General features: G+C 41.9%; 1 protein-coding gene across 12 annotated transcripts in view; it reads right to left on the bottom strand.

Moving 5' to 3' along the window:
- Positions 1–17803, bottom strand: part of dock7 (dedicator of cytokinesis 7) — a 183674-nt gene that overhangs the window by 76557 nt on the left and 89314 nt on the right. For 11 of the 12 annotated variants that reach the window (XM_072273927.1, XM_072273915.1, XM_072273918.1 and 8 more), the window contains 4 exons: positions 15869–15955; positions 5053–5284; positions 3212–3376; positions 1574–1749 (listed from right to left, as the gene is read on the bottom strand). In XM_072273927.1, the coding sequence (XP_072130028.1) occupies positions 1574–1749; positions 3212–3376; positions 5053–5284; positions 15869–15955 (660 nt within the window). Of the gene's footprint in view, positions 1–331; positions 422–1573; positions 1750–3211; positions 3377–5052; positions 5285–15868; positions 15956–17803 lie in introns of all 12 variants that reach the window. The other variant, XM_072273929.1, reaches the window with a different exon arrangement.

Raw genomic sequence — 17803 nt, 5'->3', positions numbered from 1 at the left:
AGGACTGCTACTCGGCCTATAACCAGAAATTCATAATTGTGACAATACATACATTTGAAACATATGCAATCATGTCTTGATGTACCATGTATCACATGCATTTTAATCACATGCACGGGCACTTAGGCTTAAAGCTATGGGAAATGGCTGAAAAAAAAAGTTGGCTGATAACTTTACAAGAAATAAATTAATCATAGGCAAGCACCATTGAAACTCAAAGGCTTTGTCTAAAGTAAACAAAATAAACAAAGAATGAGAGATGGAAGTAAGTGAAAGAAAACTGATTTGTAAAATAATATCCTAAAAGAGATATATTAGCATCTGAAACAACCTGCATCACTTCAGTGCTTGATCTGGGGGGGCTTCTCCATGGGACAGTTGGGTCACCAGCATTAACCCAGGAATTGGAACGATCTAGTCCCTAAGCAGGTGAACGAAGCAAAGGGAAAAGCGAATTTAAACTATTTAGCTGGATATTCCCTAAATTTCTCCAAAAGCATACAAGTTACAAGGAAATTAAATTTGTAGAAGTCCATCTCAGATTAATCTAATAAAGATATATTTTTCTCCCATCCTCATCTCAAGATATTGATCGTTTCTAGTGTATGATTTTACACAACTGGGAATAATCGCTCTTTATTTTTGACTGTGAAGGTTGAAGGTAAAGAGCAACAAAGCAGAATTACATAACTTAATGCTGTGAATTACAAGCACTACTGCTGTAATGCCCAGAAGTATACACTTTCCAGCCTGGGCCATTACACAATGATCAGAACAATGGCACTGACTTTCACCTTTTTCCCCAAAAGAACAACAAAAGGTTCCTTACAAGTTACAAGAGGCTAACTCAGTATAAAATACTGATAAAATTTTCCAAACCTAGTCTGAAACTAGTCAGTTCAATTCGATCTGATCCACTAGGACATCATAATTGAAAAGAAGCAGAGGGATGAAATTGCAGAACACAACAGGAGCATCAGGAAAATAATGATTTTATTTGCAAAGCTGTTTAAGTATTTAAACATCTCCATTAAGATAGATCAACACTATGCAACACGATTTTAACCACAGAGTTATGGAGTTAACAAATGTAATTAATTAATCCAAATGCTGGTGTTAGACAGAAAAGTATGTCAAATACATAACATGACTGACAGTCAGAATATGAGATACAACAGAAAATGTTGGAAATACACATCAAATCAAGCAGCATATGTGAAATGAGAAACAGACTTAATGACTCAAGTTATCTCCTTCGGTCTCCACTTTATCACAGCTCTCCCCTTTGTTTTCTCTGCAATTTAAAACTTGGTTCATTTCTAACCTTTCCCAGTCCTGCCAGAAGATTAATAGTGTTTCACAGATGCTGCTTGACCCACTGAGGAACAAGTCAATTAGATGCAGGATATTAAAAACAACACACAAACTAACTATTGTTAAATAGAATATGGTTTCATGACACTGGAACAAAGTCTACACAGGAAATAATGATGAATGAATTCAGACTGAACACTATATAAAGTTTAAATCCTCATTACAAATATCATGTCAATAATGAAAAGAAACTGTTTACCTTGCTGCCAATAATTGTCCTAACTTCATCATCGGGTGAGGCTGGAGTACCGGAGATGTCAGGGTTGCTGTTACTGAGACTTCTGGACCGACTGAGGCTCAGGCTGGCTAGCCGTGCCACTGAACGCGCCATAGTAGCATAATGCATAGATCCCCCCAACACACAGCCACCAGGTCCTGCAGCAAGAAGTTAATCATAAGCAGTATGTGCAGATTGAAGCCCTGCCTAAATTCAGATGCACTGCAAGACAAGATCTCAATCTGGCAAAAATAATCAAAGACAAGGTATAAACAAGGTTCGGCAGACAGTTTTGCACATGTCACACACCAAAAGACTAGGGAATTTGGTTTTAAAAGGAACATATAATACAGGATAGGAAGAAAAAGTTGGTCATCGTGGAAATACAAGGATAAATAGTCAAACTATTGAACATTTTATGAACTATTAAATAATGAGAATTGATTACATTTAGATTCAATCAGTCAACTCTTTAGTTATTGTAAAGTAACTGCAAAATTTTTGAAATTTTGACTTCTCTCTTGTCAGAAAGACAACCAGGGAGATATTAATTACAATCAAGCTTCTTGTAACACCAACTCCAGTCAAGATGTCCAGTGAAAGAGAGGTGGGCCTGGAAAAATCTGTTATTAGGGACTAACTGAAGAGGGGTTTTTAAAATGTTCTATAAGAAGACTGGAACACAAAAGTGACAAATAAGAAATAACAAATTAAGTTATTAACTGAAAGCCATAATTAACTGCCAGGGTGACAAAGTCCTCGGCCAGAGCCCAATAATTTAAAAAATGGATATCATGTTTTAATAGGTCGATTTTACCTTACTAGGGCACTAGGGATGATTTAAAATGTCTGTTCAGTATAGTCACAGCCTCACAAGAACACAAGAAGTGAAAAGTGCAAGTCTCAGCACCACTCCCCTGTATTAATCCCATATCACTTGACTCTTCTAATATGCTGAAGAATACTGATTTCCGTCAGGTCTATACTCAGTCTCCACAGCTAGACTGAGTAGATAACTTTAAGTATTTAGTACATTCTGGAAGAAGAATAACATCATCCTCTAGTCCAAATGGATTGATTCCTGAGTTTGTGGAGATTGCTCTCAAACAGCTAGAAATTCTAGACATGGCAGCCAGGTGAACCATCACTGCATCTGCCATGACAAGGCCCTTTAAAAATTTGAAGTATTTCAATGAACTCCTCTCTTTCTTATAAATTTGAGGGTATGGGCCCAGTCTGTTTAATTTCTCCTTTGAGGGCAATCCCCACAAACCCAGGAATCAATCCAGTAAATCCTCATTTTACCCCCTCCCATGTTACATAGCCACAAGAATCATACACAATGCAGTTTCACCAGGATCCTCTCACAATGAATGCCAACATTTTGTGTGTCCTCCTAATTTATATGTTGATTCTTTATTAATTAATCCTTTCTCATTCTCAAAACTAAGTGTAACATCAGCCACATATCTGTATGATTCTTTTATCGAATGGTACATAGATGTATATTGGCTGTAAAAAAAAAACCCAAGAATAGAATTGAAGTAATTATTCTTGAAAGAATAAACCTACTAATCAAGTGAGTTATGGAATCTGAAGAAAGTGAGACTTTATTCAGACCTGGTGACGAAGGGGTTGACTCTGTGCTTGGAAGACGGAAAACATAGTAAATGTAGGATGCCAACAAATTGTTTCTGCCATGCTGGTCCTGGCTTGTTTCCAAATTCTTATGCAATCTGTTCACAATGGATGTCATTGCTTCGAAAGATGGCTGTCCCATGTTTACTGAAAGAAAAAATGGTATATATCAATTTACAATCATAAAACACAAAGTTGCAATTTAACCTTTAACACCTGGAAGGTCAGAGTGGGTATGGAGAATTAAAGAGGCTGGCATGGAACACTTAGGTCATGCCTGCAGATTTTACCTGCTCTTCCTGTCTAGTGAACTGCATTCAATGTTCACAATGTGGTCTCCTCCATAGTGGAGAAAGTAAACACAGTTTGGGTGACTACTCTGCAGGGCTTCAGCATTCAGTCCTCAAAGTTGACTCAGAGCTCCTTATCGCCTGCCATTTAAATTCTGCCTCCACTCTCGCTCTGATCCCCACGCATTGTTATAACGAGGTCCAATGTAAGCTTGACGAACAGTATCTCCCTTTCCGTTCAGGCACATTGCAACCTTCCAAACTTAATATCAAATTCTATCTAGCAACTCTGTCTGCATCAAAACTGGTCAATACTGCTGTAAGTTATCCATTTACAATATTAGCCCAGTTTTTCTCTCTTCATGATTGCAGCATGACCTGCTAGGTTATCCTACAGCTTCATAGTGTCCTGACCTGCATATCCAACAGTTCTGCAGTCTGTACTTTTTCTCATTCCTTTGTCTGAATGCTCTTTCCTCCATCTCTCTGCCTCCATTAGCCATCAACAAGATAACCTTTACAACATACCCCAACTGTAACCTTGGTCTTGCCGTATCAAAGATATTCTTACAAAAATGTTTCTACCTCCACACCCATAGCCTGTGGCCTTTTCACTACTTACACCTCTACAATGTTCGGTGTAATCAGCAGAAACAACTATTCCAATTGTGGCAGGCTTACTCTCTACAAACTCATTCAGAACGTTGATGTCTGTAACCCAATTTACACCCAAGTCCAGAAACACATTACCAGCTTTGCCACATACATTTCCCGTCGTGTAAAATGCTTTCTGGCATTTGACCTGCAGGCACTAGCTAATGTTGATGCACCACACACAAACATTTCACGCCAGAACAGCACCACGGGAGCGTCGCAGTTAGCGTGATGTTATTGTAGCTCAGAGCATTCCAAAATTCGGAATTCAACTCTGGCGCCATTCTGAAAGGAGTCTCTGTACATTCTCTCCGTGGAATGCGTGGATTTTCTCCAGGTTTTCCAGTTTCCTCCCACAGTCCAAAGGCATACTGGGTAGATTAATTGGTCATTATAAATTGTCCCGTGATTGGGTTAGCGTTAATCGGGTTTGTCTGGGGCTCCTGGGTGGCGTGGTTCAAACAGCCAGAAGGGCCTACTCCACTCTGTATTGCTAATTTAAAAAATTATTCATGTAGAAACTTGGATATTAGGCATTAACTATTGGAATAACATCCATTCAAACACGAGTGCATGCTCAAATCCCACCAGTAGTCATTGTTTAGTGACCAGAGGGAAAACTTCAACCATTTTTCCTTCTGCTTGCCCCGATCCAACAGTAGCAAACTTAATGCTTATATGGTAAAGATATCTACGTCAGCGTAGACCTACTATTCTGCACATTTGGGAATTGGTTGTTTCTGATAAATATTCACAAGTATGTCTGAATGTACATTTGTCTGCTAAGACCACAGCCCATGGCCAACAAAAATACTGTAAACTCATGATTATTCCACAAAAGTGTCCATATAAAAATAAAGAATAATGCAAATGACATACCAATCTGTCCAGCAATTACTGGGGGCTTCACAACCAACAAAACAAGTTTGTCCAGTAGCTGATGCAGGAATCGAACAACTGGCTCCAGCTGAGCTGAACTAAGGCCTGCTATACTGCTCTTCAACTCATTCTCCAAGTCGATCTCCAGAATTCTTAGATCTCCAATCCGTACGGGAAAAGCATGCTCCTCCAGGGCATGGACCAGTGAAAAGAACTTGTCAAGGTATGAATCCTGGGACAAACATTTAATTCATATCTTTAAACAAAAAACAGATTCAACCCTGGTTTCAAGGTTGCAAGTACAAAAAGTATATGAAACAAGATATCAACATGCAAAATAAGATCATAATCATATTAATTGTTGCCATTCGACAATTTACAATATGTTTGAAATTAAAACATCTTAGATGTTATTCATTATCTATTCTGTGTGCTAGTCTCAATGAATGATATCATATGAGAACAGAATAGGTAGATTCCAGTTATTTAGACCATTAGTTAATCAAGGCCATCAGTTATATGGGATAACTCTTTAAGAGCAAAAACTAATCGAGAAAATAGGCAGGGTTCCCTTCATTTATTTGGGACACTATGCTGCTTAATGGGACAGGAGACTGTTGCCGAAGATGCTAACTAGCTCCAGTTGCACGCATTTGTATGGCAATTAAACTCTACACCGTGCTTAGATTGAAGTGTTTTTAAATAGCATCCGATACATGTGTTTGTGTTCAAAAAGCAGTGATTTTTGTCACTGATAGTTGGCGAGAAATGAGCAGTAAGACAATCGGAGCTGTTTCGCTCACTGGGGTTTCAACCATTCACGCTTGGAGAGGTCAGAAACTGCCAGGAGAGAAAATGGAACAATTTCATTACTTCAAAAAGTTAGTAACTATGAAAGATTTGTAGGAATTAACAATCATCTTGAATGTTAGAATGAAAATGAAGATTTGGAGAATGCAATCATTGTATGAAGTCAGTCTATTACCTGCACTGATTTTGTTTATTTACAGTCAAAGGAGCACGGCAGCATACACTGGATGAATTCCTCTGTCGATAACTATTAAGAACTACAGTTTTATAGCACTGTAGTAGTATTGTTAAGGTTCTAATTTGTTCTGTATTTCATTTAAATATATAATTTGTTCCTCAGTTAAACGGTAGTTTTTTAAAAATACATTTTTTTAAAAACTATTTCCATGAAACTTCAGCTAATTGGGGCAGCCAATTAATTGGGCCAAAATGTGCTGGTCCTGAAGTGTCCCAATTAAGTGGAATCTACTTATAATTTTTATGAGATTAAACATCAAACAACCTACTGAGTAAAGAAATTCCCCCTAAGGTCTTTCCCTACATTTACAATTCACTAAACAAGAAAACAGTACTTATTCTTCACAACATTTAAACCTCTCCATAACTTTTCAAATATCCTATCTTCAAATGAGCAAAATTAATTCCGATATCTCCAGTCTGCGCAAAGTTGAACATTATTGACGTGTTCTTTTGATAAAAGTCCTACCCAGCTAATATCCAGGACTTCATATTACTCATTATTACCAGGAAATGAATGAAGACACCACCATCACTGCACACTCAGTAATAACCTGCTAACCACTGCAGACTTCAGTTTTGTCTGGGACAAGGACTGAAAACAGGCAGTAAAGTGACTAAGTAGAGAACAAAGGAGGCCTCAGAAAACAGGCACAAGAGATTCTGCAGATGCTAGAAATCTTCAGCAACACACAAACATGCTGGAAGAACTCAGCAAGTCAGGAGGAATCTATGGAGGGGAATAAACAGTTGACGTTTCTGACTGATTCCTGATGAAGGGTTGCAGCCTGAAATGTCAACTGCTTATTCTCCTCCATGGAGCTGCCTGCTTGCTGAAATCCTCCAGCATTTTGAGTGTTTTGCTTATAAAACTGAATGTTGCTTCTCAGAATGGAGGACTGTGTGTAGTGGTATGCCACAGGGTCAGTTTTGAGATCCCTGTTATTTGTTATTTATATAAATGATATGGATGTGAATGGACAAGGCTTGATCAGTAAGTTTGCTGATGACATGGAATTAGGAGGTGTTGTTGATAGTGAAGAAGGTTATTGTAGATTACAAGAGGATCTTGATCAGTCATGGAAGTGGGCTGAGGAGCAGCAAATGGATTTCAATACAGGTAAGTGTGACGTAATGCATTTTGTCAAGTCAAACCAGTGTAGGACTTGTATAATGAATGGTAGGGCCCTAGGGGGTGTAATGGTACAATGTGAAGTTTGTTGAAAGCGGCATTCATCAGTCAGAGCACTGAGACATTACGTTGCAGTTGTGTCCACACCTGGAACACTGTGTACAGTTTTGGTCACACTGGTTTAGGAAAGAGATAAATTGCAAGGGGTGCAGAAAAGATTTAAAAGGATGTTGCCAGAACCAGATGGGCTGAGTTATAGGGAAAGACTGGACAGACTGGGTCTATATGTCTTGGAACGTAGGAGAATGAGGGGCAACCTTATAGAAGTGCCCAAAATTATGAGAGTTATAGGTACCGTGGATGGTAACGGTCTTTTCCCCAGGGTAGGGGAGACCACCCTCGCACGGTCTGTCAGCTTGTCGTGCTGCGAGGGCTTGTGTGCATCAACGATACTGAGAGCTAAGCCATCGGTAGTTCATCTACTGGCAGGGCAGGGCAGGGTCTCCCATGATGGACAGGTGTCAGCCCAGCGGTCAGACGAAGACAAACCACCCACCTGGGCAGCAGCAGTACAAACGCAAAGAAAGGCCTGGCAATCTACTTCCGTATCTTGCCATGGAAACCCTTAACAAAAACATCTATCACCTTGTGTTTCTCTCTCCCCTCCCCCACCTTTTAAATCGACTCCTCAGCTTTTTTTCTCCAGACCTGCGGAAGGGTCTCAGCTCGAAACATCAACTGTACTTTTTTCCACAGACGCTGCCTGGCCTGCTGAGTTCCTCCAGCATTGTGTGTGTGTTTCCTGGACTTCCAGCATCTGCAGATTGTCTCCAACCGTATGATGCCTTCGGCACCTTCAATTGCTGTTGTTCCTGGGCACGAAATGAGGGTCAGAGGCTGCAAAGGTGTGTTCATTTTAGGTACATGGACCATACGTAGTATGAATCATGGAAAGCTGGACACGGTGAAAGATGAAATGGAAATTGACCTACTTGGAATCAGCGAACTGAAGTGGACTGGTATGGGACGCTTCCAGCCTAATCAACACTGGATATACTATGCTGGAAACGACAAGTACAGGAGGAATGGTGTTGCATTCACAGTCAAGAAGAGACTGGCTGGAGCTGTACTGAAATACAATGCAGTCAGCCATCGCCTAATCTCAATTAATCTACGAGGAAGACCGATCAACATTACCACTGAACAAACATATGCACCAACAGATGCAGAGCAAGGTGAAATAGATCACTTCTATAAGCAAGTGCAGGCTGAACTTGATGGAACATGCAAACAAGGTATACTGATAGTTATGGGAGATTGCAATGCAAAAGTTGGGAGTGAAAAGCATGGTCAAGAAGTGGGGAAATATGGACTGGGTACCAGAAACGATGCTGGACAACGTTTAGTCGACTTCTGCAAAACTGACAACTTGTTCATTTCAAACATGTTTTTCCAATGACACAAGTGCAGACTGTACACTTGGACCTCTCCCAATGGATTACACAGGAACCAGATAGATTATATCTGCAGAAGTCAGTGATGGAAAAGTTCTATGATGCCTACAAAAACAAAACCTGGAACTGACTGTGGCTCAGGCCATCAACTACTAATATGCAAGCTCAAAGTAAATTTGAGGAAGCACAAGCTTTTCACCAGGATATCAAAGTGTAATCTTTAAAATATTCCACCAGAATTCAAAGATGGCCTGTACAACTCTTTCGCTGCTCCGAACACAACTGATAGGACACCAGCAGGATTGTGGGGAAGTATCAAGAATGCTGTACATGACAAGTGTGAAAAGGCTCTGCATAAAGTGAAATCGCAGAAGAGTCCAAAATGGATGAGTGAATAAACTCTGAAAATCGCACAGGAAAGAAGCCAAAGCTAAGGGAAAAAAGGTAGCAGTTACAGTACTCAATCAAACTTTCTAACATTCCACTAGGCCAAAGAAAACTACTACAATAATGTGTGTGAAGAAGTAGAAATGTAAAGTAAAAAAGGAAGGACAAGATCAGTCTTCTTAAAGCTACGAGAACTGACCAGAAAATTCCAGCCTCGCATGAGTATGCTGAAAGAGGCACAAGGTGCCACCATGCTCAACAAATCAGAGAAGATCAAACAATGACACTGAGAGTCATTGTACCAGAAAGATCAACAGAATCAGAAGCATTATCTTACATCTTACAACCAGGAGCTGACGGTGATGAAGGAAGAAGTTGAAGTAACATTAAAAGTTGGACCAAAGAACAAAGCACCTGGAGTTGATGGAATCCCAACTGAAATACCACAGTAATCAGACGCAGCTGTTGCAGTTCTGACGCTGCTCAGTCAGCTGATCTGGAAGACAATGTCGTGGCCAAGTGTATCACTGTTTTCAACAATATTGAAGAAAAGTTATCCGATGGAGTGTGAAAATTATCGTGCAATCACCTTCATTCCTTATGCCCGCAAGATTTTACTAAAGATTATTCAGAAAAGACTTCAAACTTACAGGTGTCCCCGCTTTTCGAACGTTCGCTTTGCGAAACCTCACTGTTATGAAAGACCTACATTAGTGCCGTTTTTGCTTTCAGAAGGTGTTTTCACTGTTACGAAAAAAAAATCAGTGCGCGCCCCGAGCAGCCGCTCTCCCCCGGATTCGGAACTGCATTGCTTAAACACGAGCCTGTGAGCAGCCGTTAGCAAGAGTTCTAAGGTATTGGAAAAGCCTGAAGGAGCTCGTAAGGGTGTTACACTTAGCATAAAACTAGACATAATTGAGCGTTTCGATCGTGGTGAACGAAGTAAGGACTAAGTGAGTTTGGCTTGTGGAAGCTGACGAACATGATGTTGAAGAGGTTTTGGCATCCCATCACCAAGAACTGACAGATGAAGAGCTGATGCAATTGGAAGAAAAAAGGATAACAATGAGTAATGATAAAGTACGACTTTAATTTTGAAAGGGTACGTTGGTTTAGGGGATATTTGCAGGATGGTTTGAGTCCTTACAAAGAACTGGGTGATAGAAAAATGCGCGAGGCTCAGCATTCAAGCAAGCCTTCCACATCAGCCACAGCAGACGACGAACCTCAACCTTCGACGTCGAGGCGGGCAGAGATAGAAGATAAGCTGCCTACTCTAATGGAAACAGACAATGACGAGATGACACCCCAGTGTCCCACCACCCCAACCCCCAGGCCACGGACAGATACCGATTCGCAGAGAATGCAACTGTAGCCGGGAGGCACACAGCACATCTTTAGGAAAAAAGCCAAAATAAACATGCTAATTAATTAGGTGCCGCCGACATGTAATTGTCGGCCCAGATCAGAGACGACGCAATCGGAAATCGGCACTGATCTGGGCTGACAATTACGTGTCGGGCGGCACCTAATTAATTAGCTTGCTTATTTCGGCTTTTTTCTTAAAGATGTGCTGTGTGCCTCCCGGCTACCGCTGCATCCCTGCATGCTTCACAGCAACGTATTGCTCGGCGGCCTGGAGGGTGGGGGCCACTGCACCATCCCAACCTGCAACGACTCAGTCTAACACACCATCATCAGTGTGCTCGGCGCTGTCTTCCCGGTTCCCGTAAGTGATACTACACTGTACATACATTATTTCTACTTTATATTGGCTGTGTATTTTTACGTGTTATTTGGTATGATTTGGCACCTTCATAGCTTAAAGGTTACTGGAGACAGTGTTCTTGCCAACAGCGCTTGCGTGAGATTTTCTGCCGACGACGTTTGTGTGAGATTTTCGCTACGGAGAACAGTTCAGTAATGATTGTGGAAAAGTATTTCTACTTTATATAGGCTGTGTATTTATCATGTCATTCCTGCTTTTACTATATGTTACTGTTATTTTAGGTTTTATGTGTTATTTGGCATGATTTAGTAGGTTATTTTTGGGTCTGCCAACGCTCATAAAGTTTTCCCATATAAATAAATGGTAATTGCTTCTTCGCTTTACAACATTTCGGCTTACAAACCATTTCATAGGAACGCTCTACCTTCGGATGGCGGGGGATACCTGTATTTAGAGTGGGAGCTTGCTGAAGTGCAAGCAGGTTTCAGGAAAGGAAGGTGAAGAAGAGACATAGCAGATATGAAATGGATTCTCAAGAAAACAAAAGAATACCAGGAGGACATCTATATATGCTTTATCAACTATAAGGCCTTCAACTATGTAGCTCATGACTGCTAGCCACTATCAAAGAACATAGCCTCAAGATGGGTCTGCACCTTAACCTGAAGAAGACTAAGATTATGACTGCTGGCGGCACAAGAAATCTCAATCTCAATCTCAATGGAGAGGAAGTTTAAGTGGTTGACAGTTTCAACTTACTTGGATCGATGAATAACACCAAAACAGTAAGCAGTCAAGAAATCTAACGAAGAATTGCCCTTGGCAGAGCAGCCATGAAGGATTTAGAGAAGATCCTCAGGAACAGGAATCTATGTCTACGTACAAAGATTCGATTGGTGCAGGTGATGGCATTCTCAATGACATATAGATGCGAAAGTTGGAAAGTAAAGAGGAAGGGTAGGAGGCATATCGACACCTTTGAACTGTGGTGCTAGAGAAAAGTACTACTCATCTCGTGAACCTCTCACAGAACAAGTGAACTGGTCCTCAACAAGATCAAACCAAGTCCCTCTCTGGAGGCTCAAACGACAAGACTCTGCCTATTATACTTTGGGCACATCACGTGAAGAAACAGCTCCCTTCAAAAGGATATCATGCTCGACAATGTGGAAGGACAACAGAAGAGAGGAAGACTGCCAATCAGATGGATGGACACAATAAGGGCAGCTATGAATACAACGTTATCAACAATGAGCCGCCTTTGCGAGGATCAAAACTAATTTAGGGCTACTATCCATAGGGTTGCCATGAGTCGAAGATGACTCGATGGCATTTAAGAACAACAGGGAAGTCCAAAACTAGAGGACACAGATTTAGAGCGACAGGAGGAAGGTTTAAAATGACCTGAAGGGCCACTTTTTCACGCAGAGAGTGGTGAGTGTATGGAATAAGCTGCCAGAGGAAGTAGTTGAGACAGGTACAATAGTATAATTTAAGATACATTCACTGGGATCCTACCACTAAACACACATTTACCTGCTCCACACTCTCCGCTTTCTGCAGGGATCGCTCCCTCTCAGAATCCCATGTCCATTTGTCTGTCTCCCCAGCCCCCCCCACTATTCTCCTTTCTGACACTCCTCTCTGCAGGCAGAAGTGCCACACCTGCCCATTCACCTCCTCCCTCACCTCCATTCAGGGCCCCAAACAGACCTTCCAGGTGAGGCAACACTTTACCTGCATTTTTGTTGGGGTATCTGATGCTCCCAATATGGCCTTCTTTACATTGATGAGATCAGACATTGATTGGGAGACTGCCTTGTTGAGCACCTTTGTTCCTTTCACAAAAAACAGGATTTCCTGGTGGCTAGTCATTTTAATTACAATCCCCATTCCCATTCTGACATGTCAGACCATGGCCCCCTCTATTGCCAACTCTCAGGTTGAAGGAGCAACACCTCATAGTCCATCAAGGAAACCTTCAACCTGATGGCATAACTTCAAGTAATTTTCCCCCTCCTCCTTCCCCTTTTCTATTCCCCACTCTGGCTGCCCTCTCACCTCTCCTCACCTGCCTATCACCTCCACCCTGTTGCCCCCGCTTCTTTCTCTTTCTCCCACTGTCCACTTTCCTATCCAATCAGACTCCTCCTTCTGCAGCCCTTTACATTTTCCACCTATCACCTCCCTGATTCTTACTTCCTCCCCCACCCACCTGGCTTCACCCATCATCTTCTAGGTTGTATTCCAACCCCCCCCCCCCCCCCCCGCCAACCTTCTTATTCCGGCTTTCTTTCCAGTCTTGATGAAGGGCCTCGGCCCAAACCGTTCACTGTTTATTCATTTTCAGAGATGATGCCTAACCCGCTGAGTTCCTCTAGCATCTTGTGTGTGTTGCTCTGGATTTTCAGCACCTGCAGAATCCCATGTGTTTATCATTTAAGATACACCTGGATAAATACATGGAGGAGAGGGGCTGAGAGGGACATGGGCTGATTTCAGGAAATTAGGACCAGCTAGGTGGGCAGTGTGGTCAACGTGGACTCATTGGGCCAAATAGCGTGCATCTTTGCTGTATTGCTCTTTGAGCCTATGACATTACAAGAGGATTTTCCCCAAGGAAATGTGTTAGGCCCAAATATCCTCAGCTGTTTCATTAACACCCTTCTCCATTTTATTCCAACAGGTTAGACTGTCCGCACTAATTACAAAGGTCACACTTACTCAGATAATGGAGCAGTCTGTTCATTAATCCACCAAGAAGTGGAAAACAATGAAGTTTGCATTAACAAGTAGCAGTAAAAACTTTCACTGTAGCAGTAGCACACTATAGCTGTGGAGTGTACTACTTACAACATACACAATGTACACTGTCAGGGATTCCTCAAGATTATTTTTCAAATTGATAGAGTGCAATACCTGCAAAGATCAAGGGTAAAAGTGGATTGAACATCACTGTTTTCCCAGTTCTGGTTCATAATGACCCTTATTTGGATATATATTGCTTATCCTCCATTCCCACTGAGTCAAAATCCAAATGGTACTTTCTAGATTTCTAGGAGCATCTCTGTGTGGGCCACAGTGGTCCCAGAAACAAAGTTAACTAGGGAGAATGAATAAACATTGAGCTTCCCCCAGAAAAGTACATAACCTGAAAGTGAGAAACAGGCAAACTAAGTCCCACTCCTGGTGGATTAGTATTACATTTTCTCTGTCACTGGATCCACGGATGCTCATCTCCTTCCGGACATGTTTCTGTATCTGTAGTTCTTAGAAGAGTTAAAATCTCTATACCCCTCAGGCAACTCAGGAACCTCTGTCAAAAACTTCATCTACAAAATACATTAAATTTGCTTCCTTCTGCTATCACAAATCTATGGAATATAGAAGTATCAAAATTCTTTTGGTTAACTTTTAAAATAACCAAGTCTGTGTTTGACTGGAAGCTTGCCTCTCCCATCAGTGCTGCCCTCCAGTGGTACAGGCTGGATTGCCAGAAGCTGGAGGAGCTGGAGCAACAGGAACTTGGACTATACACGTGTTTTCTTGTGTAAGTGTGTGTTTGTGTGTGTGTGCGCGTGCGTTTTCTCTTGCTATTTTGAATGTATGTTATGCACCCCAGCCCCTGAGGAATTCTGTCTCGTCAAATGTATCCATGTATGGCAGCGGTCCCCAACCACCGGGCCGCAAAGCATGTGCTACCAGGCCGCGAGGAAACGACATGGTTTGGCGATATGAGTCAGCTGCACATTTTCTCATACTCTGTCACACCCACTGTTGAGCTATTACGCATGTGAGGTCATGACCCGCCCGTCATCCATGTCAGCACGGTAAGGAGATCAACTCCTTAAGCTTGCAAATGACGGCCGGCTGAAAGGTATGTTTGACATAACATCTCTGCCGGCATTCTGGATCAAAGTCAAGGCTGAATATCCTGAGATAGCCATGAAAGCACTGAAAACGTTGCTTCCATTTCCAACATTTTTCTGCGAAGCAGAGTTTTCTGCAATGAATGCAACGGAAACTAAATTGCGGAATAGACGGGACATAAGGAACCCCCCTTCGAGTATCGCTGTCTCCCATCACCCCTTGATAGGACCGTCTTGTTGCAGGGAAACAAGCCCAGGGCTGGCACTGATTCAGTGATATTGGTGTGTTGCAATGATTTTATATGTTCATACGGAGAAAATATGTGCTGTGTGTTTAATATCCAAATGTTACTTAAAATGTTATGATGCTATTGACTTATAATTAACTTATATAACCACATAACAATTACAGCACGGAAACAGGCGTTCTAGTCCGTGCCGAACACTACTCTCACCTAGTCCCACCGACCTGCACTCAGCCCATAACCATCCATTCCTTTCCTGTCCATATGCCTATGCAATTTTAAAAAAAAATGATATCAAACCTGCCTCTACCACTTCTACTGGATGTTGGTTCAACACTTACTTCAAGCTCCCCTGTCCTCCCCGATAACTGACTTATCACTATATTCATGCGAGGAAAATATGCGCTGTGTTTAATATTAAATTCGTTAGATAAATCCTTTGAGAAACAAAATTGAGAGTATTAGCCACTTATCACCTATATTCCGGTCGTGATTAACACCATCATCCCACCTCCCGAACAGAATCAGCAAAGCGATTTGCAGGGGGGAAAAAAGAAAGAAAGAAAAAAAAAAAAATCGGCAGATACACGCATGCGCACTGGTGCCCGTGCAAGGCTTCATGGTCATTGTAGTTTTTCTCTGGGTAGACACAAGGTATTTGACTGCTACTCTCGTCCATTGGCAACCCCCCCCCCCCCACCGGGTCAGCCGGTCCGCAGTGCAAAAAAAGGTTGGAGACCCCTGATGTATGGTCTGAATGAAAAGAAAGGTTGATTTGACTTGACTTAATTTGATTACCATTAATGGTAATTAAATTACCATTTTGTACATCTAGTACAAAAGAAATGGTTTGAGACCAAATTTTCAGCCAGAACTCAATCCTTGGAGCTCCATACATAAAAAGAACTTCATTTTTACAATTAAGTGCAAAGTAACTTCAGCTGTGTTCTCACCTGGGTGTGAATGGAAGATACAGCAACCACCTCTACATTGAACACTCCCTTGTGGTTATCCACCCATTTCATTCCAGGCAATGGCACCTGCAAAAGTAGCAAACTCTTATGAGTTAATACATACAAAATACCTCAAAGGTTCATTTACTAACTACGCTATTCATGTTTTGCACAGTTTGAAGTTCTGGTTAATATGTGGATGGAATTTACTTTCAGCCAGTAGGTGTGGAGAGGGCCAGTGGCTCTCAGTCCCATGGGGGTCCAGTGGAGAAACACTAACATGCCAAACTCTTAACAGCAATAAAGGAATGATGATGTGGGTCAAAGCTGGCTGGAACAAAGATGGTGGTGATCACTAAGCTCATTAAAATATTTTAGTTAATGCATGTGGTTTACTTATTTTGTGTTATTTTTATATTTATCATTCATCGATTACATTTTAAGGTATTTTAGTTACACCAGATTTTTAAAAACTCTTTCTACATTACTAACTTTTATGTTTCTTTTAATCTAGATCTATCTGACAGTTCAGGACATTTAAAAGGCGATGCTATTACAGCTTGGGGGCATCGTGGTTTAATTCCACCGTCATCTGTAAGGAGTCTGTACATTCGCCCCATGGAATGTGTGGGTTTTCTCTGGGTGCTCCAGTTCCCCCCCACCCCCCACAGTCCAAAGGGATACTGGTTGGTTGGTCAATTGGTCATTGTAAATTGTCCTGGGATTAGGCTAGGGTTTGTGACAAGAATACACATAGATTAAGATGTAGCTGTCCTGTGCTGGCACCAGTGGGATCAGCAGTTGGTCTGCCACCTGTCTTCAGGAGAGAGATAAGGAAAACAATGGAGCAGCATTTGGAGATGTTAATGAAGGGACGGGAGAGTCTAACGGAAGGAGAGAGCTGTCAAGATCGGCTCACCCTTTGAACCCTGAACTGTTTGAAGTGATGGACAGGCAATACCCCAGCAGGGGGATAAAAAGGGACAGGTTCGCTAAGGCAGGACACACACACACGACACCCAAGGTAACGAGACCCTGGAAGCGGTGCGTCTCTCACAAGTCGGTGGGAAGTTTTGGAAGGCCGGTTGCGGGACCAGGCCATAGACGCACAGGGTGGAAAGGCACGATCGGCGGGAACCTGGTATGTGTGTCAACCCTTGCCTGGGTGCCAGGTTCACCGCAGAGAAACGATCGTATCTGGAAATGGAGAGGGTCACGGTCGGTGACCTCAGATGACATCACAAAGGACTCGCCCGAAAGCTGACTGCAAAGGTCTGTGTGGAAGCCTTGAATATTCATTCGTTTTGCTCTCTCTCTCCTTCCCCCCACACTGTCCATCTCCCACGGCAGCGATTACTGCGAACTGAACTGAACTTTGCGTCACTTTGAAACTGGTCATTTACCCCTAGACAACGATAGAGCTTGATTGATCCTGTTATCTGAATTCTGTGTACATGTATGTTTATCATTGCTGAACTGTTGCATTCATTATCCTTTTGATTAGAGTACTGTGTTGCTTGTTTCTTTAATAAAACTTTCTTAGTTCTAGTAACCCAGACTCCAACTGAGTGATCCATTTCGGCTAATTTGGCAACCCAGTTACGGGGTACGTAACAGGTTACATTGGAGTTTGCTGGGTGGCATGACTGGAAATGCTGGAAGGGCTTATTCCTGCCCTGTCTCTAAATAAACAAACAAACAGATAGATAGATAAAAGTTATTGCAAAAACCTTTGATGGTGGCAAGCAGCCAAAGGTTGTCAGGGCAATCCAGGGCAAGACTCGTTCACTACATGGATTGCCATTTCATTGAAATGAGCACCTTCAGGTATGAGGGATCTTCTACATCCAGGCAGACTATTGCTGGTGGAGGAGCATTGAGGGTGATAAGGAAGAGCAATGGTAGAGTACCAGAATGTTTCTGGCCAATGATTCT

Source organism: Mobula birostris, chromosome 12, assembly GCF_030028105.1.
Source record: "Mobula birostris isolate sMobBir1 chromosome 12, sMobBir1.hap1, whole genome shotgun sequence".
In the NCBI taxonomy this organism is placed as follows: domain Eukaryota; kingdom Metazoa; phylum Chordata; class Chondrichthyes; order Myliobatiformes; family Myliobatidae; genus Mobula; species Mobula birostris.
The sequence above is the reverse complement of the archived record's forward strand: the minus strand, read 5'-3'. Positions and strand labels throughout refer to the sequence as shown.